This window comes from Somniosus microcephalus, chromosome 2 (genome assembly GCF_052327205.1).
Source record: "Somniosus microcephalus isolate GS21.2 chromosome 2, FLI_Smic_1.0, whole genome shotgun sequence".
NCBI lineage: Eukaryota > Metazoa > Chordata > Chondrichthyes > Squaliformes > Somniosidae > Somniosus > Somniosus microcephalus.
Genome location: NC_140988.1, coordinates 147359126 through 147385148, shown reverse-complemented (window position 1 = coordinate 147385148; position 26023 = coordinate 147359126). Strand labels below are relative to the sequence as shown.

Here is a 26023-nt window from a genome sequence, read left to right as displayed (position 1 = left end):
TTGGATCTGATTCATTGAATTACTCTCTTGTAGTTCACTGCAAACCATTTATATCCTTTACATTTTAAATTTATGATACGTAATTTAACTCAGTTTTATAATGTCAGCATCTCCATATCGCTCAGGCAACGTGTGAAGTATAAACCTAGTTACACCCAAGTACAGTAAAGTCCATTGGTATGCACCTCCGAGTTAAGCAAATTATTGTTGAATGTGAGTCCTGATTCTCTCTCCTGATTCCTTTATGCTTATGTACAGGCATTCCTACTACATCCAGGTCTGGTTATAAACAATTTTCTGTCTGCTCTGACCTATGGGAATACAACAGGGTTACACCAGATTTTAAGATAAAGATTGTGTGAATCTGGCTGATTTACAGACAGACCAGCACTGATGACAGGGGGCGCTCTTTCTCCATTAAATACCATTTAACCTTCTCAAAAGTACAGTGCACTATAAATTACTTTAGCAGTGTTCTGAACAGTAATGCAAAGCCTGGCAAAATGGTGTGGAAACCCAACTTCGGAACATTTCAGATTTTGTAGATTAGATGCAATGTGAGTCCAAAGGGCATTCAAAAATGAAACATATTAATACAGGATATGCCAGGTCGTGAGAGATGTGTGTCATCACTTATTTTCCATACCCAAGAAAGGCAGTTACACATAGTTTGGTGTAAATTGGATAACAAAAGGTTGTACTACTTTAAGTGATCATTTGGTTGCACTGAGATAAAGTTCATTTTGAAGCCTTGGTTACAGTTGAAGCAAGATAAAACCAATTCACATAAGATGGTTAAATGATGCAGTATGATTTCTGGTGTTATAGTACCATTATTGCAAAGGTATCTAAATTATCTAGCTCTTTGTAACTATCTTCCATAAAAGACAATAGATTCAACACTCATAAGAAGAACCTGGGGATTTTTTTTCTTGAAAGCTAAAACTGAGAATCATATCATTGTTGCATATTATCTTGACAACATTTAGATCTATATGGACTATTTCTGTGCGTACTTTTAATTGCAATTAAATAATAACATTTTAAAATGAAGACTGCTTGAAATAGTCAAATTTGTGTATGCACCTTATTTCTTTGGGGGAGCAGCAACACTTAAACTGAATTACAGTTTTTATTGTTGTCTGAACGTTTACATTTCTGATCATTTAAAATTCTTACAGTGTGTTGTCTTGAAAAAAAATAATCATTTCAAAGGGCTGTAAGAAAATGTCTAACTAAATACTTGACTGAAAAGAGCAGCAGCATGTGGCAGGCAGTGTATTGTCTAAAGGATTACACACCACTTTATACAAGGCATAGCCTATTGTTGCACTCGATGTATGGGCCATGGGTCACTAGTGGCCCACCCATTCATGTGAACATAAGAGTGACAGAACAAAAAGAAAATAAAGGCACTGTTTAAAGTGTTGTTGTCTCTCCATCTCTTTAGGTCATCAAGTACTATTTCTTGATTATGAAGGTACATAGGTAACTTGTTCTCAGGCATCCACTGAGGCAGATTTATGCAGAATTAACATCAGTTGAATGGTTCTCTGATTTTCCCTCCATTTCACATGGCCCACGGAGATTAGAAACTGCAATGTGGCAACTCTAGAAGTTGGAGTGTAAATACACCTTAAAAGTCAATGTTATGGGATGGATTCACTTTAGGGGGAAACTACAATTAATGACAATCTGTAGTACAAACTAAAAGTTATGAAAATGTTGATTGTTCAGTCTTTGTGTTGGATAGTTGTACAGTGTGACTGAGAGTCAACTCATTGTAGGGCCAATCTGACAGGACCTTGGGCGTACCACAGAATAATCTGAGGTGTCTTTAGACTTTGGGATCAGCCAGATGGACTGCAATAATATTTTCTGGCCCTGCATATTTCTATGTTTCTATCATCAGTAAGCTCTTACAATGAATTCAATACAATTGATAGCCAGTGTTGAATAATATCACAATTTAAGTTGCAAGTGTACAACAACAACAACAAGTATAGTATTTATTGAGTATGCTAGATTCTGCTAAAGTACACTAAAAAGTAAAAATATCTGTTAATACCCTTTTTTCAACATCACCTGTTGGGGAACAAGCTAGAGGACCAAGGCATGGCACTGAAGGTAGGCATTCTGCATGTTTGCAAGACCACTGGCACAAACCATTCAAAAACGGAACGGCCTCTCTTTCCTTCACAAACACAGCAGTGTATATAATTAAAAAAGGAAAAATACACCTGAACATGACTTCAAGACTCTAATCTAATCTTGAAATTCAAATATTTATAAACTGCCTGAGCTTTGCTCTCATGGTTTATGATTCTATCTGAAACCTTGGTTAGATTACAGCCTTATACCCATAACTCTCTCCCAGGTATCCCATAATTTCAATCTAAGCATCTCAGGTGACATCACAAAGTATGAAAGTGAAGCACGTGCTTTACTGAATCCTTCACATTTGATCCAGGTTTTAAAATCACTCCATCATTTTTTTTCTGACACAAAACTTTAAAAAAGAATGTTAATGTGTCGTCCCCAAAGGCTCCGTGAATAAACATTAGACATGATATGCTACTGAGCATACGGACCAAGAAAGCCTTAGTTTCCATCCTCGGTCCTCGTTGAATTGCTCGCTATCAGCCAAGAAAGCAGCGGTGGCACTCCAATTTGCCTCAGTGTCCCTGGACTAATGAGGGGACAAAAATTGTCCTAATTGCTATTCAGTGATTGCTGCCGCAAGTGCAGGCGTGAATACCAGAAAGGTACAGTTTTGTCCTGGGCAGGGATAGTCACATAGTCAAAGAGCCCACCAACACTCAATTATCCTTGCTCACATATTAAGAATAGCTATTTGATTGAGGTACTGAATGTTTGTCATAGCCCACTGAATCATAGCCCAGCATGAGTCATTGCCTTTAGGAGAACAGGAGAGAAAACTCGAAACATGCAATGAAGTTTGCACTCCTTGACACTTTGGACTGACGTAACACTGTTTTAGTCCATTAAGAGCTTGGAAGGTAAACTGGCCGCTGGGAATACTGCAAAATTGAGTTTATTAACATCTGTTTGCGACACTATTACTGCAAAGTTAGTGGAAAATGTTTTGGAATTGATTACAGGAAACTATGTCCAGGTCCAGATAACCTACTTTAATCGAAGCACTAGTGTTTCTACAGAACACGAAGCAGTTTGATTTGACTCCAGAGAGGATGTGCAAGTGAACAGTGACAGTAATAGAGTTAAAGTCAGGACCACTCGTCATAGTGAAATTCTGTCTCTGAAACGTGTTTATCAGCCTTAATAGACAACGGAACTCTTATTGTTAGGACTGGATTTAATTGGAGCAAGAGCGTTCCTTCTTACACTCACTCATCTATAGAATGAATTGCAACAGCCTTTCATAGCAGAGGTACACCAACTGATTTATTAACATAAAATACTCCAAGGTTACGACCGCTCTTTGGAATTTTTGAGTAATGAATAAGACCAGGTTAATCGCCGGTGAGAGCTAGGAAGTTCTCCTATAAAGTCACAGTCATGCTGTTTCACGTTCCGATCCCCAAGAAAGCAACCCTTCCCTCATTACATCAGCCCATCCCATCCCTGTATACTTACCCAAATTAGCTTTGTAACTGCGGACCGTATTGCCATCCTTAAACAGGTAGCCTGCTTTATTGTACTTGTCATAAAGCATCAACATGTGCTCCGACAGCATGTCCTGGAGCAGATCTGATCCTTTGGAGATGGGGCTTCCCTTCCGGGAGGAAGCAGTGTCTCCCGAATTTTCACCCAAGCCAGCAATTCTCCTCAGCCCGCGGAAATGATCTTTCAGCAGATCGGAGAAGCCCACAGTTAAACAGCTCCATCCGACACACACAAACAGCAGCGTGTGAAGTTTGCCCATCCTCTTTACAAAAAACAAGAGAGCAACGCACAAAACTGGAAATAGAAAGCTCTTCAGTAAAGCAAGAAATTTTGTTTTTCGAAAAGTTCCACGGCTGTCCTGTGGAGGATTGCGCTGTCCCAAGCGGCTGCAGGTACCTATCTGATAAGAGAGGAGCTTTCCCAGATCCTCGTGTGAGTGTGTGTGGCTTGGCTCACTGATGCCGCTTGTTGCTGCTCCTGTCTCTTTCAGGCTCGGCTGTTCTGTTCCTATCTGACTGCAGGCGCACAGTGTTATGTGTCCCAGCTCAGGGCAGAGCTTCGGTTCGACCAATCACACTGCTGCACTGCCTTAAATCAAATCAGACTTCAAAAAGCCAACTACATCTCAGATGTCGAGAGGTGATAGATCAAATATTCAGCTCCTATAGCCCAATGTGAGTCAGACTGTGACTTTATAAATTGTTATATGATACCAATTGATTGCCACGATTTTTATATATATATAGCACTTCTGTCCTGAAAGATTTTTTAAAAGTATCATACATATCCGAGTATTTAATATTAGGCTTTGATTTCGGAGGGCTATGAGATACTCGAACAATTATTATTAGACTGGGAGAAAGTATTTCGTTTTTGACTTACCTGGTAATTAAGAAGTTTTTTTACACTCGTTTCTGGACAATTCTATCCCAACTGTAGGAAATTTGAAATGACACTTATATCAGTCTATATCCGCTTACTGCAGTCCTCGCCAAAACACTTACAATAAATCAATCTATGCAAACATTTTTTGACGGGGGGAGTGTTACGAAACTTTTCGAAAGAAGCAACAGTTAATTCATTCTCATGCTCATTATTTCCAGTCGAGGATCTTATGCGAATTACGAACCTGACGCATTTTGGCGAGTCTTTATTCACTATCACGTTCTGAATCAAACCCATGTACAGTGCTATTGCGGAATGCATAGTCATACCGTCTACAAATTACACGTTAGATCAGTTAACGTGTTCTTTTAACAAGTGAAAACCTCATAAGATTATCGATAGTTAATACAATCCAAATCCTCTCTGACTCATCCTATAAATAATAGTGTAGATTAAGATAAAGTAATTCATCAGAGCTGATTCTGGGGTGCATGGAGAATAATGTGGCTTATTCTGGGCTTTAAATGTGATCTGCCCTCTGTTCAGAAGTGAATGGCATTAAGCGGACACATCCTGTAGAGCTCCCAGTCCGGACACAGCACTGCATGTCACACACACCAAATAAAGATAGGAAGAAGACTTTAAATACCCTCTTTCACGAGCATCCATGAGTAACTAATGATTTCCCGTAAACATCCATTGCCGTTATCTATATATGTCGATACAGAGATGTTTATTTCTCTAACCGAAGAGTTTAAAATGACTAAATGTCAGATTTTTTAAAAATATACGAAATATTTCGTACTTTAGATCGATTTACAACCCAAAACACTGCCTGGATTGTTTGCTGTAGAGTAACCAGTGTTTCTAGCAATGCTGTGGGTGTGTACAGAGCGTACCTATTAATAACTCACAAATGGTGCAGAGTATACAGGCACCTTGACAAAAGTAAATGCAAATACTCAGAGGTCTACGTATATATCGGTATAAGAGATACAATCAAAGCTATTCACCAGTGCATTTTTATGCCAAATTTAAAGGCGAGTATGTTACTGAGTCCATCTCATATTGTGGAGGTCAGAGGTCTGCTGTACTAATCTTCTCAGATTATTCTAAATCCAACGCAATACACGCAGAAAGGTACAATATTGCATTGTGGCAATCAGATTTAAGTTACGCCAATTTTCCCGAGGCGAATTTTACAAATCCCCTCAAGGAGATTCCTTGCCAAGAATTGACACCTTTATACTTAATCTGAGTTTACTGTTAATCAGCTTTACATTTCTGTCATTTGAATGACCACATTACCTCTGCACTTGACCTACCCAATAGATCTTCTGCTAAATTGACTGTCAGAAAATGACTCATGAAGCTGCTTTCATACAGACGAAAGGTCATCGACCCGAAACGTTAACTCTGTTTCTCTCTCCACAGATGCTGCCTGACTTACTGAGTATTTCCAGCATTTTCTGTTTTTACTTTCACACTTGACCGACTCTCTGCATTCTCTGTTGCACTGAGGTTGCAGGATCTGTCCGATTACCTTCATTTCAGACTTCTCAGTCATTTCTCAGTAAGTTTCCACCGAGACTCTCTGTCCTTAAGTGTGAACTAAACGATGCTCCATCATTTATCAATAGGATTCTTCTCTCGGGCATCACTTGTTTATCTCGTCTTCAGAAGACACATGATTACGCATTAAAATCCAATAACTGAAATAACTACAAGGTGAAGATAGATATTCACAAGTCTTGTGAAGAGGGCAGTAGTATTTTTACAGCATGCCCGAAAGAGTGACTGAGTGTACAGATCGTTCCCAGTCCCCAATAATCAGAAATCAGAATTGGTAAAATTATTATCACTGATAATTCCTTACCTTAACTCTAAAACTAGGGTATCTTTGTCCTAACCCTAAAGATAAATCCAATCTGATGGCACAACTGTTGAAAGGGCAGCATGGCTTATTTTAATTCTGCGCAGCTAGCAGGGAGAGAGTTAATAAGTAACCTCTGAAATGTTTCAGAAAATCTTCTCTGGTGTGAAGTGATTAATAGGGCAGGGCACACGTTCCTGATATTGGATAAAAACAGAAATCGTGGGAAATGCACAACATATCGATCAGCATTTGAGAGAGAAAGGTTAAAGTCTTGGGTGGGACCCTGCATCAGGACTGATCTTATGCAGTCACAGCCCAAACAGTAACCTATATTCGTCACTCAGATAGATGCTAGTTGGTCTGCTACATTTATAGCATTTTCTGTTCTTCATTTACCATTGCAAAGCTTCGGACGCAATTATTCTTATCTCTTGGTCTAATTGTAGTGTCTGTCTTACATTAACGTCCACTTTTACGGGGGGGGGGTGGTAGTGGGCGAGGCCGATTAAATGTGATTCAGCTATATAACTGGTCCAAATTTATACTAAAATTCAGTGAGCGATTCTTTCCAGGTTTAATATTCAGAAGGAAGTCGTACCGATGCTTAACTATGGGCCGGTTATTTATATTTTCTCTCGAGATCAACAGCGCCAGAATGGGTTCAGCGGGTTTCCCCTTTAAGCAGAAGCTGCCGGGTTTGCATTTGCCGCTTTGCGATTGGGGAAATTATTGAACCTTCAGTATAAATGTTCACTTTTATGTTGAGGTGAATGAAAAGCATGTTCATTGCCCATGCAAAGTTACTAGAGTTCGTTGTCAAAAATCTAAGGCATCTCCTGCATCAACTCAGAATTTGCTGGGAAGCAAACTCAGAATACTTTCAGGAAAAACACCAAAACTATCAAATTAGTTTTCTGTTACATAATCGAATGTAACTTCTCCTGAACTAGCATCAAAGGAGGTAATAAAATAGAAACCGACAACTAACCGTGTCGATATTACTAAATACAAACCACTTAACACTTGAATGGTATTTTCCATCTTGCGCATCCTTACTGCCACACACAAACCGTAAAGCATATTTTGCCTCATCAAAAAAAACCAAGTAAAATGAATCAAAAACATTGATGTTCACAACGTTTTGTGATTGTATCTTTGGAACACAGTGCTGATACTATGGTACAAAAATAGCACTGCAGTCGCCAAAGAGTGGAAAAACTGTTAGGAACATAATTTGTGAGAGAATTAGATTTTCTACATGCGTTGCAACTGATGTTAGCTATACTGGAAAGACAGTGGTTTGCAAATACTGTATTGTGTTCACAGAGAAGGCAACACTGAGCATACGCCAACCAGGTGTCAGAGGCATGGCAGAAAAGGGATTTAGAATCCGGGCAACACAGTAGGACAGAAGGCAAATAATAATGTATATATATTTTAATAAGTTTAATAAAGAATAATTTGTAGAATTGTTACAGCTACTACTATTTAAGTGTGCCTGTTAAACTGTGAAGATTGCAGGGATAGCAGAGCAGTGACACTGCCCTCTCCTGGATGAAAGCAATGCCCCGGGACAGCGCGCACCAATCTCGGCGGGCAAAGCCCGACCAATCACATTGCAGGGTGAACCGGCACGGCGCGCGCCGGCAGGGGGCGGGGGAGGAAAGTCACACACGTGTTTTGGTTTTGCTTTAATTGAATTAGAGGTTGACGGTGTTACAGGCCGTGCTTACCAAAATGTGATTATAACACAATTCAGAAAATGAAGAAATCCGCGGCTTCCTGTCGTGGCTCTCTCTCGAGGGACCTATCGCTGCCTTCTTGCAAGCAGCAATGCCGACTACTCGAACCTCCGCTCTTGCCTACTTTCTCACTTAGCGCATTTACTGCAGGCTAATCTTTTAACTTTATCGCAGTCTCTTTCACCCCAGCCACCACTGCCCCGGAACTCCGCCAGCAGATTGAAAATCACTGCCCATCTCAGCATTTCCCTCCAGGACATCTGTTTATTTGCGAACAAGACTCTTACCACTCACAAAGTCATTGTGAATGATTATTATTGACATCATGGCTTTGACAGAAATCTGCCCCCTTACTGGCTGCTCCCTGCCTGACCGTACTTTCCACCACCTGCCCTGCCCAAACCATCACAGTTGTGCCCTGGCTTTTATGATCAAGTCTCTCCCCTAGTCCTCTGACATCTTTTCTTCCTTTGATCACCTCTGTTCCACTCTGTACGGACTTTAAGGCCTCAATTGGTGAGCTCTATCTGGATGTCTGTTTGGTGCTCCTCAGCTCGCCTGTCAAATTTAAATGAGGGCGCGGCCTCAAAATCTCAGGAGCCTCTTCACCACCAGAGTGGGCGGCCATCCAGCACGCACCGCCGGTCAGTTGCCCAATTGTGAAAATCGGGCCCCTTGTCCCCACTGATATTACTCACTGGTGCTCCTCTAATCACTGGTCATCGTTCTGGTGCTTCTCACTGTACACTACTGGTACTTCTTGATCTGATATCTTTATTGGATTTTTCTGCCTTTGATGCTCGCAAATCGGAGCAGCCTCTTTCCACCAATCAGGTATTGGCCTTTTCCAATCCCGCCAGGTCTGTGAAGTTCAAAAAGACAAACCAAATAGTGAAGGAAATATAAACACACAATAGCACAAATGGAGAAGGCTGCATCAGGAAACAGGGAGGCCCACAGACCATAACTTGTACACCCTAGTGTTAAAGCATTTCAAAAAGAGAATAGGAAATTCTTGACATCTAGGAACATAGGAACAGAAGTAGGCCATTGAGCCCCTCGAGCCTGTTCCGCCATTCAATGAGATCATGGCTGATCTGCGACTTAACTCCATATACCTGCCTTTGGCCCATATCCCTTAATATCTTTAATTAACAAAAAGCTATCAATCTCTCATTTAAAATTAACAATTGATCTAGCATCAATTGCCGTTTGTGGAAGAGAGTTCAAAACTTCTACCACCCTTTGTGTGTAGAAGTGTTTCCTAATTTCACTCCTGAAAGGTCTGGCTCAAATTTTTAAACTATGTCCCCTAGTCCTAGAATCCCCAACCAATGGACAGAGTTTCTCTCTACCCTTTCTGTTCCCCTTAATATCTTGAAAACTTCGATCAGATCTCCCCATAACCATCTAAATTCCAAGTAATACAACCCTAATTTTTGTAATCTCTCCTCGTAACTTAACCCTTGAAGTATTATTCTGGTAAACCTACGCTGCTATTCAAGAAAGAGTTGGATATATTTCTTGAGGCTAAAGGGATCAAGGGATATGGGGAGAAGGCAGGGACAGGGTACTGAATTTGGATGATCAGCCATGATCTCATTGAATGGCGGAGCAGGCTCGAAGGGCCGAATGGCCTACTCCTGCTCCTATCTTCTATGTTTCTACTCCCTCCAAGGCCAATACATCATTCCTAAGGTGTGGTGCCCAGAACTGCTCACAGTACTCCAGGTGCGGTCTAACCAAGATTTTGTATAGCTGCAGCATAACTTCTACCCCATTGTATTCTAGTCCTCTAGATATAAAGGCCAGCATTCCATTAGCCTTTTTGATTATTTTCTGTGCCTGTTCATGACATTTTAATGATCTATGTACCTGATATCTGAAAAGATTAATGATTGAAAGAAAGAAAGACTTGCATTTATATAGTGCCTTTCACAACCACCGGACGTCTCAAAGCACTTTACAGCCAATTAAATACATTTGGAGTGTAGTCACTGTTGTAATGTGGGAAACACAGCAGCCAATTGTGCACAGCAATCTCCCACAAACAGCAATGTGATAATGACCAGCTAATCTGTTTTTGTGATGTTGATTAAATATTGGCCAGAACACCAGGGATAACTCCCCTGCTCTTGTTCAAAATAGTGCCATGGGATCTTTTATGTCCACCTGAGAGAGCAGTTTAACATCTCATCCAAAAGACAGCGCCTCCAACAGTGCAGCATTCCCTGAGTACTGCACTGGGAGTGTCAGCCTAGATTTATGTGCTCAAATCCCATGGAGTGGGACTATGAACCCACAACCTTCCTCAGAACTAACTAGAGGCAAGTGTGCTACCCACTGAGCCACAGCTGACAATGTTACAACAATCATAGGAAAGAACTGGGAAATTAAATCGGCAGGTTGGATGAATCAATGGCTGCAATACGTTTCTATGTAAAAAGACTAAGTTTTATTTGAGTGGGACTGGTGGTTTCATACCATTAGTGGAAGTAACGTTTATTAATTTTTGCTACAAACTTTCAAGGGCAGAATGAATCTTAAATTTATCAAATACATTACATTTTTTGGCAGTAATGGTCCAGAGAACAGGAATACGAGGACTTTGATCTGGTGAGCTGCACAAGGCTAAAAATATAGTGCAAACACATCACAAAAGGAAAGGATTGTCCTCATTAGAGCTGGTTCAATTATTCTCTTCACTACAGTATTTGTTGAATTGGTCCAGAATAAGTATATGTGTCCGCATGTATTTAATGAATGAAAGTGTGACTGTTGTGTAAAAAATTTCATTCAATTTATTTATTATATTTTGCTAAATTTGTAGCATTACCTATTGGATCAATCTATGATGATTCATGGCCATTATATTCAAAGGAACAATTGACGTAGTACATTATTTTGTATACTACACATGATAATGGTGGGTATCACAGCTGTCAATGAAAAACCTGTAAAACCTGGAGGGTGCAGGAGAAGTATATAGAGCTACAGTACTAAAAGGATAATTACAGAGCATTAATTGGATTCAGATGTTTGGATGACAGTACAGATTTAGGGAAATTTTACTTTTGCCTGTTGCACCCTCTATAATATAGCAAGATTATATGGCCTTACTGCTGTAGTGTGAGAGAATGGCACTGACAGATGAGTGTTAAGAGGTAAATGAGCTGTGAAAGTACGGGACCACATAGCTATGAGGGGGGGATATGCAATGCCATTATCTAGCGAATGTTTCATAAAGTTGATTAAGCACCACTGTCATGCTTATATTTGCAATCAGTAAAGCAATGGTCATGAGTAGGAATGGTCCAATCTTTCTGTAACTTTTCAACTGACACATGCTAACCATGACCCAATGTCACCATAAAAACCACAACCCCAACAGTTCTTAGCTGCAGAGACAAGGAAAAAAGGGCAGATGCCAGGAATTCATCCACTTTATGTTGCCCCAGAAATTCCGGGCAAAGGGCAGGCATGTAAATAACATGGTTGGGTGTGAGGTGCAGGAGGGGGGGGGCGGTGGGGGGGGTCATTCTAGCCTCTCCGCCTTAGTTTCTTGAAGGTTTGCTGGAAGGCTGCCCAGACACAGGGTGCCAGTAGAAGATGTCACTAGTCCTTGTGTCTGGCCCTCCTTAGAACAGAGGGTCAGAGAAGGACAGTCAGCAAGACAAAATGTTAAGTGGCTTTTTTTTCCCTAGGGACCCATTGGATCCTCAGGGTGTTGCACCCGGCTAGCACCCTGTGGTAGAAAAATACCGGTGCCCATGATTTATTATTTGGCAAAGCATTGTGACTGGAGAAATCATCAACTGAATCTGCCAATAATTACATAGAATTACATTAAATTAACAGTGCAGAAACAGGCCATTCACCTAACTGGTCTATCCAGGTGTTTATGCTCCACATGAGCCTCCTCCCACCCTACTTCATCTAACCCTATTAGCATGTACTTCTATTCCTTTCTCCCTTAAATACTTTTCTAACTTCTCCTTAAATGTATCTGTGCTATTCAGCTAGACTATTCCATGTGGCAGGAAGTTCCACATTCTAACCGCTCTCTGGGTAAAGAATAATATTAATGTGCAGGGATAATTTTATGAGGGATGCTTGCTAGCGTGAAGCCTTGGGAAGTTACCCCATATATGTTTAGCTCAACAGGATGAATCTATCACAGTTAAAATTGGACATCTTATGGGACTGTGACCATGGTAAATTATCTCTCCTCATTCTTCTCAACCTGTCTGTAGCCTTTGACACGGTTCACCACACATCCTCCTCCAACGCCTCTCCTCCGTCGTCCAGCTGGGTGGGACCGCCCTCGCATGGTTCCATTCTTATCTATCCAGCCGATCAATATCTAGTGGGAATACAGGAATATGTTAAGCATCCCAGATCAGTCAAAGTCAGACATTTAATTTTCCCACAGCAATTTAAACTTTTTACTCACAAACATTTCATCTTTTAAGGTCACTTCTCATAGATTTTGAAACCTTATATTGATTGCACATCTCTCTGATTTTCAAGAAAACAAGCAATTTTCCCATTGATTGGCTCTGGTTTCTTTCTTGTCTTCCTCTGCATTGTATGGGTCTGATTCTTCCCACCTTCCATCCTAATGCTGCACTGTTGCATAGCTCTGACCCTCTTATCAACCTCCACCTCATCCTACACTGCATGTCATTCTAAAGCTCTGGATGTGATTCTTCTCCACCTCACTCATTCTGTACTGTTTGGCTCTGATCCCAGTCTGTGAGTCTGATCCCACTGTATGGCTCCCTTTGGTTTCTCCCACCTGCTTCCTGCTCCATGATACCTGCCGTTAATGTGATTTTGCACTCTTTCTCTGCCCCATGTAGTGAGTGAGAATGCTTTAAAAAGCAAAAATGCCCAGATTCTTTGGAGCTAGAAACACGCCCATTACATATGTCATACAGCGATTACAGGAAACTTTCACAGTTCTAGAATCATTGGGACAACCCTGCGTGCTGGCCCTAGGAAAACAAGGTGCTGCTATTCCACTGCCAGCACCTGTTACTTTATTAAGCAACATTCCAATATGATTGATTACAATGCTTCATATTTTCCAGTACATCAAGTTTACTTCATAATGTCTATGACAGGGGTGTCAATTTACACGGTGGGCCTGATCCGACATCCTGGTACTTGGTGTGGGCTACATTCAGAAAAAGTTATTTGGACACACTGGGGCAGAAATTGGTATGCATTTTGCCCATTTCTGGGCATAAAACGAATCTTGCACCTAATCTGTGCCAGTATCATGGGCGCCACTACATTAGTCCTCACTGTTTTTAGGCACCCCTGCTGACTACTTGAAATCAGCATTGGATCAATTTAAATATGCAAAGAAGGATCTTGTGCCTGGTTTAGGACCCTTCTGCAAAACGCATGAAAAACTAGGTGGAGCATGTGCCGTGCAAGCGCCGACTTGTTTTCCAGTTCTACAGTGGACTAAACAGCGGTCCTTACAGTGGCCACTGGAAGCCACAAAGGACATGGTAGGGAATGTGTTTTAAATCCTCTTCTGTGGAGCATGGAGGAGTAGGTGTGCTCCTCCCAAATCCAAAGTACTACTATGGGCAGCCGCTAGCTATAATCGGCCCTCCTCCACCTTCTCCATGTATTGGAACTAGTGATGCTCCCTAAGTGCAGTGAGAATGCTCAGACTTCGTCCCCTTGTTTCCCTTCACCTACCAGTGGAAACAATCTTTCACTGTGTGCCCACATTAAATTCTCCAGGTTTAACTCCCCCTTTACTGGCTGCTCCTCTCTCAGTGCCGCTTCCACTCACCACATTGCTGCTACTGCTGCTGCTCCCGGCTCCTGCAGGAGATGCTGGGCCCAACGCCTACCCCACTCCATTCCTCTCTCCCACCATCCAATCCCCCCTCGACCCCCAGTCTCTAGTCTCGCTCTCTCCTCCTGCCCAAACCCCAATCTCCCCACCTCCATTCCATAGTCTGCTTCTCTCCCCCGAGCTGGTATCCCTGACCCACATTTTCCTAGACTCCTTCGTGCCCCCATTTCTCAGTCTCTGCCCCTCCCAAGCCATCTCTCAACCCCTATATACCAGTCTCATTTTCTCTCCTGACCGCATCGTCCCCCAACTCCAGTCCTGTCACCCTCTCCCCGACTGCCAGCCCTGTCACCCACTCTCTGTCTCCTCACCTGCCCTGAGCCTCAATCTCCCGACTGATCCCTAAGCTCAGTTTCCTGACTCCCCTCCCCTCCCCACCAGAGTCCGAATCTCAATCTCTGAACTCCCCCTCTCCAAATCCCAACCTCAGTCTTCCCAGCCCCGCATCTCTCCATGCTTCTTCTTTCTCTCCCCTTCACCTTCCAGTCACTCTTAAGTGATTGCTGGTTCTCTGCCTGTTGGGGTGGTAACATTATAAAGTGGGGATGGGGGCGGGAAACGCTGCTGCGGCATGAAATTTAAAAGCTGCAGATCATCTCCGGGGCCTGTGAGAAGCAATGCCCTGAAGATTCGTCTCCCATATTGTGTCACATGGCAACATCGAACACCGCGGGCCGGAATAAACTGTATCGCGGGTGGTCTGTTTGACACCCCTGGTCTGTAATTTACTTTATTGAAATTGCCGGCTATATTATAGGGTAAATATTACTGTGGGTGATGTTATTGTACGGCCACTTAGTGCAGTCGTGTCAAATTCCTCTTTCATCTATTTTAATGGAAGCGTTAACCTTTTAAAAATAAACTGGTTAATACCTGCAATAAAATAGTGGGGAGAAAAATATAATATAAGTACACAAAACATCTGTATGATAAAATCAGTAAAATTTCAATCCTAATTTTCAATGTATGTTCTACAGATAGCTACATTGCATTATCTTTCCATACTCCAGATTTTAATTATAATTAGAGCCATTAGAATATACTACAATCTGGGCCAATTGGGATCAACCATTCTTTTCTACATTTTTTTTCTTGTTCTACTGACTTCTGTTAAATTTATATTTTTCCTTCATTTTTATCAGGAATCCACAATCAGCACAGCAAGGAGGTTAAATCTCAGGATAATCCACGAACCAAACAAACAGAGTACATCACAGAAGACTGGCAGTGAAACAAAATATGAGACCTACCACATGTAACTAAAGTGGACAAAGTTAACCTACTTATGCAGCAGAGCTAGTAACATCAACCAATGTTTTTTTATTGCTTCAAGAAAATAAAAATTATTATATGCTAAATAGAGCTAAGCAGTCGGGCAGGGGGGAGCAGGGAACTGTTCCAGTAATGAATATCAGTAAAAGTCTGCACGCCCTTAATTTGTTTATATAAACATAACAAACATTTTAAAGTTAAACATTGCACAGTTCAGATCTCTGAGCAGGTTACTGCTTCCTAAATACTCCTACTGGGAATAAAAATAAATGCTGTCTGTCATCCACTGGGAATATAAACAATCCTCAGCCTATGCAGTACAGGGTACAGGGGAATATTCAGCCAGCCTGGTTCAGCCTGAGAGTGCAAATTCTTAGACAGCCATATCAAAGTTATTAAAAACTCAACCAAGCATCAAAAGCAACAATTGGGGCAGCACAGTCACGCACGTCTCCAGCAAACTATGATGAGGGTCCTCTGCAGCACTTTCCCTCATTTCCCAAAAGAAAAAAAAGAGCGAAACATTGACATGAAATTACACAATTTGTCAGAATCCTACTTTGGTTTTCGAACACAACACTAGGATATGAAAGCCAGTGGAACAACCACAAACACTGCACATGCGCGGTCTCATTCTTCATTTCATGAAGCCATTGTGGAAAGGTATTCTTTAAAAGACCTTTATGGCAGCTTAAAGTCACCTGGTAGGATTTTGCTTGACCAGCTTTAGAATGGTGCTCTGAAGGTGACCTATTACTGTAGGCCTGGCGGTGGTTGTGTTTGCTTTTAATGCAATTTTTGACATTTATTTAAAACATTTTGGTTAAATTTTTAAAAAAATGGGAAGGTGGTTGAAAATCCAAAGTGCTCAACTTTCAGTATATTTAATTGTTATAGTTACTCATTCCTTCCCCTCCCACATTAGTGAAGGGAATAAATGACCGGAGCTGAGCGGCAGACCTGCGAGAAGCACAGAGTCAGCGAGAGCAGGATAAAAAGAGCATGGAAAGGAGGCCTGGGACCAGAGCTGAGCGGCAGACCTGCGAGAGACACAGAGTCAGCGAGAGCAGGATAAAAAGAGCGCGGAGAGGAGGCCTGGAACCGGAGCTGCGCGGCGGACATGCGAGAAGCACAGAGTCAGCGAGAGCAGGATAAAAAGAGTGCAGAATGGAGGCCTGGGGCCGGAGCTGAGCAGCGGACCTGCGAGGGGCACAGAGTCAGTGAGAGGAGAGAGAGAAGTAAAAAGTAATCGAAGTGTGACATCACCAGAAAGCAGGTAAGTGATTGGTTGGTGAGTATTTCTCTCTTGCTTTTTTCCAAACTTACATTTTGTGGTTTATAGTTTCTAGGGTCTCTGTTGTGTAGCGGGGTCTGCTGGTAAACAAGGGCCCTTGAGTATATCATTTAATTGTGGTGTATTGGTGGGATTGATTTGATTTAATTTAATTTGAATTAATTAAAGGGTAAGTCATGGCAGCACAGCTCGGCACCGTGGCATGCTCCTCCTGCACGATGTGGGAAATCAGGGACACTTCCTGTGTCCCTGACGACCACGTGTGCGGGAAGTGTATCCAGCTGCAGCTACTGGCAGACCGCATTGCGGTGCTGGAGCTGCGAATGGATACATACTGGAGCATTCGCGATGCTGAGGACATCGTGGATATCACGTTTAATGAGTTGGTCACACTGCAGGTAAAGGCTGCACAGGCAGGAAGGGAATGGGTGACCGCCAGGCAGAGTAGTAGGTGCAGGCAGGTAGTGCAGGGGACCCTGTAGCCATCCCCCTCTCAAACAGATATACCGCTTTGGATATTGTTGAGGGAGATGGCTTATCGGGGGAAGACAGCAGCAGCCAACTTCCTGGCACCGTGGGTGGTTCTGCTGCACAGGACAGGAGGAAAAAGAATGGGAGAGCTATAGTGATAGGGGATTCTATTGTAAGGGGAATAGCTAGGCGTTTCTGCGGCCGCAAATGAGACTCCAGGATGGCATGTTGCCTCCCTAGTGCAAGGGTCAAGGGTGTCTCGGAGCGGCTGCAGAGCATTTTGGAAGGGGAGGGTGAACAGCCAGTTGTCGTGGTGCATATAGGTACCAATGATATAGGTAAAAACTAGGATGAGGTCCTAAAAGCTGAATATAGGGAGTTAGGAGGTAAATTAAAAAATAGGACCTCAAAAGTAGTAATCTCAGGATTGCTACCAGTGCCACATGCTAGTCAGAGTAGAAATAGAAGGATATTTCAGATGAATACATGGCTAGAGGAATGGTGCGAGGGGGAGGGACTCAAATTCCTGGGGCATTGGAACCGGTTCTGGGGGAGGTGGGACCAGTGCCAACTGGACGGTTTGCACCTGGGCAGGACAGGGACCGATGTCCTAGGGGGAGTGTTTGCTAGTGAAAGGATTCGCAAATTTGATGTCTCCCCCGAAGATTTACTTTTGGCTTATTGGAGAAACCCTGGCTGGACTGAGTTTAAAATCCAGGGCTCCAGGGCTCAACAAGATGGCTGTGGTCAACCTCATGGCCAAGGTCTGTAAGTTTCAGTTTGGGCTGACAAAGAAGGAACTTTCCAGAAATTAGAAGGCAGACAAACCTTCTGAATTTATGCATGAGAAGCAAACCAGTGGCATTCGGGCCTCTAATTAAAACCCATCAAGGCCGTTTGCACAGTCATTGGCCCTGAAATTAGGATCGGGAGCTTGCCGCGCGTGCAAGCCCCCGATGTTCACTTACCCAGCGCGCTGACATTTTAATTCTGGCCCGCATTGCATTTCCTCTGACTGGCCCGCTTGAGGTCCTGCCGCGCTGTGCGTGCGTGACCCAGCGGCGTACTTAGTGCGATGAGCCGGCTGGGATCACGTGAGCACAGGGCAACCAATGGGAGGTTGCAAAAGTTCATTCATGAGTTTGACAGTAAGAGCTGTCAAACTCATGAAAACTCCTGGCCCCAAAACACTACTTAAACCTGAAAGAAAATTAAAAAAAACATTGCACTACTTAAATGAACAATAAAGAACTCTGAAAAACTATTTTAAACAATAATTTTAAAATTTGAAAAAAAAGTATATAAAAAATCGGGGCTAAAACTAAACTTACCTTACTGTAAATTCTTTAAAAATAACAAACCTGTGGAAGAAAACATTCTCAGTTGTATTAATAGACCACTTACCTGAAAAACGAAGTACTTACGTGTGGTTTTTAAATGCGTAAATACCGGAGGCCTTTACACACGTGCAACTCTCTAAAATTAGAGGAAATCCAAGTCGCACGCGCTGCCCGATACCGCGCACGCGTTCAGCCTCTTAACCCCTTGGGTCAGAGGACAGGAAATGCTGGTTTTCAGCGCATGCGCTGTGCATGCTGAAAACCGGCAATTCCACCGGGCTCACGCGTGAGTACCCCGTCCTTACTCACGCGTTGGGCCCGGAATTACTGGGCCAATATATAATAGCTGCGTTCAGACCTTTGTTAGAGGATGTCAGCACTGTTCTGGGACCCCTGTAGAGCAGGCCCGGTAGCAACAATCTGGGACAAGGGAGGCACACAGCGGGTAGCTTTGGCCCCGGACCAAAAGCAGGGCCAAGCCCAAGATCCCGCCTTTAAGGCCGCCCTGATAAGGAGAAAGAATTTAGAACAGGGTTACTGGCAGGCTGCTAGTTATATTAAACAAAGTAAGTTGTTTAAACCCGAAAAGAAAGAGCAGCCAGTTGGGACAAGGTCTGAGGATAGAGATCCTCAGCCTGCAGCGGGTACAAGCTCACAGGCTGCACAGGCAGGCGCTGTGGCTTGTGTTAGGGGAGGAGCCATTCTGTCCACTGTCCAGACCACTACCCCTCTCTTATGGGATTCCGAGGAAAAGGAGCCCGAATCAGATGGCCCCGAGCCTGAACCAGGTTTTGAACCTGGAGGGGAAGACCCTCAGCCGCCGGCAGCCGGTGGCAAGGGATTGCTCGTCCCCAGTTCAGGTTTGGGAGGGGAGAGACCCGGGGGAGAAGGCCCCCAGCCAGCGAGGACTGTGACCCGAGCCAAGGGTCCGCTTGCCAGGGTAGCCCCACCAGTAGCACTCCCTAGGAGGTCTCCTCGGCCACCCAGGCCAGAAAAGTATGGTCACCGGCTCTTCAGTTCAGGGAGAAGCCAAAAGAAAGAGGTCCCCAGCCAGCAGTCATAAGCTGCGAGGGACCAGAAGTGGAGATCAGTGCAGCCACGCCGCAGGAAGCAGCCTGCAGCAGCCTGAACAGGAATTAGGCTGGCTGCCCGGAGATGGGCGGCGGATGTATATAATTTAGGTAGTTTAATTTTTAAGTTTATATAGTGTTAAGTTTAGGGTGCTTAATTTAATTCTAATTAAGGTGATGGTTAGTTTTAAGTAATCTGCTCAGAGTGTGCACATTTGAGTCGAGGTCGCAAGACCCGACCATGCTTCACCCAAGCCAGCGAATCTCTAGGGAACCTGGCTGTGTGCTTCTATATCTGTTACAGGAAAATTTACGGAATGAAGGGGGGCGTAATCCTACTCGCCCTGATAGGACTGAGCTTCGGAAGGAGAGGTGACGTGGAGGATTCCCACCTCTATGGGTGCTCCGGAGACACAGCACCGATAGCGATCAATGGGAGCGGCGAACGGGATGCAGAGGAAAATTTTACCAATTATGGGAATAGTAGTCAGAATGCCGGTTATGGGCGGGACGGCCCGACCCGCACTGGTAAACAGGGTGGAGAACATTGGAGTCATTCACGGGGGTGCACACATTCGTTTTGCAGCGGTCCCGCCCTATGTCATAAAGTGGGAGCATGTTATGACGGGTACTGACCTCTCGGGGTGCCGTAGCCAGGGAGCACAAATCATCCTGTGTCCCCAGCACTTGAATGCCTATTCAAAACCACAATGCGGGTTCAGAGCTGCTGACGCGAAACCTATAAATTGTACCATGGAAGCCATGGCACAAGGCCATGTTCCCCCACAGGTAGCATATATAGGAGGTGGGACATATTGCGTCACCACAGGAGCGTCTCACTACCAGCATGGACAGCACAGCTGGTGCGCGGTGAGTGACAGCAGTTTCTGCTTCAAACCCGAGGCAGAAGTTCAAGTGGCACAGATACGAATTGTCCCCATTCCTGAGCCATCCACTGTTCACCTCACTGTGGAGGAGAATTTCACCCACCTCCAGAAATATGTCGCCCACTTCGGTTATCTGATTCCCCCTCTCCCAGAGCACCTTACCAAATTATTAAAAGCCATTCTACTATCACAAAAGCACTTCTACACTTTGGAACAGAAGACTGTACAGATAGGGGCCGACATTTTAGATATTACGACGCCACCCTGGTGGGACGTTTTTGAGAGTATAGAGGTTCCCTCCTGGATTCGAATGGCATCCCACATCTTAGTAGTCTGTCAGCTAGGGGTCGTCCTCTACCTGGTTTGTGACCAGTGTAGGAGAAAGGGTCCCGGGGTAGAATTTAAAGTAAAAGGGTTGTGGAAGGACCAGTATGCCCGGGTGGAAGAAGAAACACCCGTGTGAGCTTTGTGCAATATCACTGCCGAATGATGGCAGATCCATTTGTTATTTTTAATAAAGCTCGTTTTTTTTTTCCACTCGTTATATTTTAATAAATATGTTTTTTTGGCCTGATGTTGATTTTTTATTAAAGGTTATGTGTTGAAATGAAGTTCTGTGATGTCCCAAGTAGTGCAGGGGTGTTGGAGCCCCTCCGTGCTTGGACTATTGTAACAGATAGTAATTGTTTCTATCGATAGATGCCTGTTGTACACGGTGGTTTTCTCTAAGTAAGGGGAATGTGTGTGTCGAGGGATCGTGGATAGATAAATATAGGGGAAGGTTGTGTGTGGGGGGTCAGAAATTTGCTCACCTTGATTGGACACTTCAAGCAAGTTTCAGTAACCTAGTGGGGATTGAAAGGATTCGCAAATTTCATGTCTCCCCCGAAGATTTACTTTTGGCTTATTGGAGAAACCCTGGCTGGACTGAGTTTAAAATCCAGGGCTCCAGGGCCCAACAAGATGGCTACGGTCAACCTCATGGCCAAGGCCTGTAAGTTTCAGTTTGGGCTGACAAAGAAGGAACTTTCCAGAAATTAGAAGGCAGACAAACCTTCTGCATTTATGCATAAGAAGCAAACCAGTGGCATTCGGGCCTCTGATTAAAACCCATCAAGGCCGTTTGCACAGTCAATCAATATGTAATAGCTGCGTTCAGACCTTTGTTAGAGGACATCAGCACTGTTTGCAAATGATCTACGGGGCATTCAAGCTGGAATGGCCCCATCACGAAACCAGTGGGACAAAGGGAAACACTTATGAGATGTTCAAAAACCGATTAACCGGCCATCCAGGTCGATGGGCCCAGATCGGTTTCCTTTGTATAAGCTTCAACACATCCAGGTCAGACAAAGGAAAAAGCTGATCTGGCGGGAGATAAGGACTCCCAGGAGAGGTATAACTAGTCCCTCGGGAAGCCATCTCTCTCTCTCATCGACGAAGAGCCCATCCAGGGAAGCAGGATACTCGCAGTTACATTTAAATCACTGGGGTATCTCTGCTTTGGGCGGTGAAAACTCTAAAGACATCAGCAGGCAACGGAGCACGGAGCAGGCGTTCCAACATCCTAGACTGGTGAGCATCAATTTTCTGGCCCATCACAAGACAACCTAGATAGGTGTAAAGGGTGGGAGTTAAGGGGATTGCTAAAATTGTCATTTTAGTCATTTTCCCTTGTTTCTCCTCCCTCGCTAAGTGTAATTGTGTTGCATCCATAGTGATTTTCTCTGTATAGTAATTATTTCTCTATTTTTAATAAACATTGGTTTTCTTTGCACCGAACCACTGGTCTCATTTGTCTATATCGCTACTCGTAAATAAGTCCGGTGCTCAGAACTAAAAAGGGAGAAGCGATTCGAACCGCACGGGGCTGGAGCAGCTCAGACACGACTGACTGACCAGACAAAAACCCCAAACCAAAACCCCCTACAGTAGTGCTGTGGGGGAGGGTTTAAACTAAAATGGCAGGGGGTTGGGAACCTGTGCAGGGAGATAGAGGAAAGGGAAACAAGGATAGAAGCAAAAGACAGGAAGGAGAAAAGCAAAAGTGGCAGTCAGAGAAATCAAGGGTTTAAATCAAACATTGCCACAGTAAATAATAATTCTAAAAGGCCTAAGCGTGTTAAAAAAACAAGCCTGAAGGCTTTGTGTCTTAATGCGAGGAGCATTCGTAATAAGGTGGATGAATTAGCTGTGCAAATAGATGTAAATGAATATGATATGATTGGCATTTCGGAAACATGGCTCCAGGGTGACCAAGGCTGGGAACTCAACAACCAGTTTTATTCAATATTCAGGAAAGACAGGCAAAAAGGAAAAGGAGGTGTGGTAGCATTGCTGGTTAAAGAGGAGATTAACACAATTGTAAGGAAGGATATTAGCTCTGATGATGTGGAACCTGTATGGGTAGAGCTGAGAAATACCAAGGGGCAGAAAACATTAGTGGGAGTTGTATACAGACCCCCAAACAGTAATGCAGAGGTTGGGTGATGGCATTAAACGGGAAATCAGAGACGCATGCAACAAGGGCACTGTTAAGTCTGTGTGTTCTAGTTGTAATTACTAACACAGACTACAAGATTAAAGTTCAACAGGTCTTTACTGGTTGGAGGTCAGGACTATACTAAAATACAATATTACTACACAGTGCTTATATACCGGTGGTCACCACCGGTATTACGTATACAGCAGCCAGAGAAAGTAGTACATCTCTTAAGGTGGAACAGGTTACATACACCACAATCCTCCCTTTTTAGCTTAACAGTCATATCCCCATTTAACATAACATAATAACATATATAACTTCAGGTATAAACAGTTCAAAGGTTCAGTCTCTCAGGAGGCCTTCTGATTCGGTTTGGATAACGCCTTTCAGTGGTCTCTGATTCCTGTTGCTGAGGTGACTCCTCTAGTTGGTCTCCCATGCATTGGGTGTTATCATCATCAGGTACATTCCCTGCCGAGGTAGATGCTTCAGGTTCATTAACGTCTTCCACAGTTGTCTCTGTCGCAACCATGGGTTCGACCCTTGCTCTCGATTCTACCAGTTGATCCGCATGACACCTTATCACATTGTTACCAATATCTACTGTGTACATCAGAGGCCCTTGTCTGGCCCGAATTGTTCCGGACTGCCATTTTTCGTTTCCATAGCCCCTTGCCAACACTGGTTGTCCTACGTCAAAACTTCGAGTGGTCTTGTTATTAATATGCCGGAACTGTTTGTTTTCCACTTCCCTCCGCACATTTGGTTTTAACAAGTCCAACCTGGACCGCAACCTCCTGTTATAAAACATCATGGCAGGACTTTGGTTAGTCACTGCATGAGCGGCGTTTCGATATGCCATTAGGAAATTGTCCACCTTGTGCTGTAGCGGAATCTGATCATCATTCATGGCCTTTATTGCCTTTTTGAATGTTTGGACAAATCTCTCGGCCAACCCGTTTGTCGCCAGATGATATGGGGCAGAGGTATAATGTTTCACCCCATTCTTCTTTAAGAATTTTTGGAATTCTTCCGACACGAACTGTGGTCCGTTGTCCGAACAGATCTGTTCTGGCAATCCGTTCCTTGCGAATATTGTTCTTAACACAGCAATTGTCTTTTCTGAAGTAGTGGTATTCATCTTGATCACTTCTGGCCATTTGGAATGTGCGTACACCGCAATTAGGAACATGGAGTCCATGAATGGACCAGCAAAGTCAATATGTATGCGTTGCCATGGGGCTGAAGGCCATTCCCATGGGTGTAGTGGTGCGATCGGAGGTGCATTTTGCACTTTTTGGCACCCAGCGCAGCTTTTCGTCAACTCCTCTATCTGTTGGTCAATACCCGGCCACCATACATAAGCCCTAGCAAGACTTTTCATCTTAACTCCCCCCAGATGACCTTCATGCAGTTCTTTTAGAACTCTTTCCCTTAACTTGGGAGGAATAATCACTCTTGTCCCGTACATCAAAGTACCATGGCAGACGGACAGCTGGTCTCGCCTTGCCGAGAATGCCGGTAACAGAGGATCACCATGTGTTGGCCATCCTTTCACTGTCACCTCGTAGACTCTGGACAGTGTCGGGTTGTTCCTGGTTTCTCTTTCAATACTTGCATTGGTGACTGGTAAACACTCGATGATGGTCGAATGAAATAACTCAACAGGGTCAACTTTCGTCGTTTCTTCTTCTTCAGGTAGTGGCAGGCACGACAGCCCATCAGCATTGCCATGCTGCTTCGTACCTTTGAATTCTATTTGATATTGATGTGCCCCTAGGAAAAGGGACCATCTCTGGAGACGCTGTGCTGTCATCACTGAAACACCCTTCTTAGGGTTAAAAATGGATACCAACGGCTGATGGTCTGTCAGAAGTGTGAATTTTTGGCCCTGCAGGTAATGATTAAACTTCTTCACTCCCCATACAAGGCTGAGAGCCTCCCTATTGATCTGCGCATAGTTGCGCTCAGCGGAGGTCAATGATCTGGATGCAAACGCGACTGGCCTTTCCGTGCCATTTGACAACTTGTGTGAGAGTACTGCCCCAATACCATATGGAGATGCATCACAAGCCAACCTAATAGGAAGTGTCGGGTTGAAGTGAGCCAACACTTCCTCTGAGGTGATCAATTCTTTGCTTTTGCGAAATGCCTTCTTACAGTTTTCGCTCCATTCCCATGGTACCCCCTTCTGTAAAAGAGCATTTAGCGGGTGCAGTACCGTGGATAGATTTGGTAGAAATTTATGGTAATAGTTAATCAATCCTAGAAACGACCTCAACTGAGAGACATTATCCGGAGCGGTAGCCTTTACAACTGCCTCTACCTTGTCAGGAGACTTATGAAGCCCCTCCCGGTCAATGACATGACCACAGTACGAGATCCACTTCTGGAAGAACTCACATTTCTGCCGATTAACTCTAAGTCCATACTCTTTCAGTCTGTTGAGCACCAGTTCCAAGTTTGCGAGGTGTTCTTCATCACCATCACCTGTAATCAGAATATCGTCCAGGTAACATTGTGTGCCTGGAATTCCCTGTAATACCTGCTCCATGGCCCTCTGCCAAATTGCTGGAGCCGATGCCACTCCAAAAACCAGCCTATTGTACCGGTACAAACCTCGATGCGTGTTGATCGTGAGGTATTGGCGTGACTCTTCTTCAACCTCCATCTGCAAGTACGCCTGCGCCAGGTCTATCTTGGTGAAGTGTTTCCCGCCAGACAACGAAGCAAAAATATCCTCAATCCGTGGAAGCGGATACTGCACCATGTGAAGCACCGGATTAACGGTGATTTTGAAATCTCCACAGATGCGAACATTCCCTGGTTCTCCTGGCTTGTTGCTCGAAGGATGTTTCATAACGGGAACAATGGGCGTAGCCCACTCACTCCAATCTACCTTAGACAGTACACCTGAACGTTCTAGCGCTTCCAGTTCCGCTTCTACAGTAGGTCGTATTGCATAGGGTACCGGTCTGGCTTTAAAAAAATTTGGGTGTGCATGTTCATCAATCTTGATGTTTGCCATAATTCCTCTCAGTGTTCCCAGTCCCTGCTGGAACACCTCTTTAGCATCATCCAATATTTTGGACAATCGTTTAGGTTTGACATCTGTTTCCCCGGAATCTACCGTTAGTGCCTTCAAGGAGTGCCAGTCCATATTCATTTTCCT

The 26023-nt window shown here is 43.8% G+C and overlaps 1 protein-coding gene across 1 annotated transcript in view; it reads right to left on the bottom strand.

The window, feature by feature from the left end:
• Nucleotides 1–4147, bottom strand: part of bmp3 (bone morphogenetic protein 3) — a 35115-nt gene extending 30968 nt beyond the window's left edge. Inside the window, exon 1 of the mRNA XM_085963416.1 lies at nt 3619–4147. Within this exon, the coding sequence (XP_085819542.1) occupies nt 3619–3907 (289 nt within the window). The 5' untranslated portion in view covers nt 3908–4147. The remainder of the gene's footprint in view (nt 1–3618) is intronic.
• Between the last annotated feature and the right edge of the window lie 21876 nt (nt 4148–26023).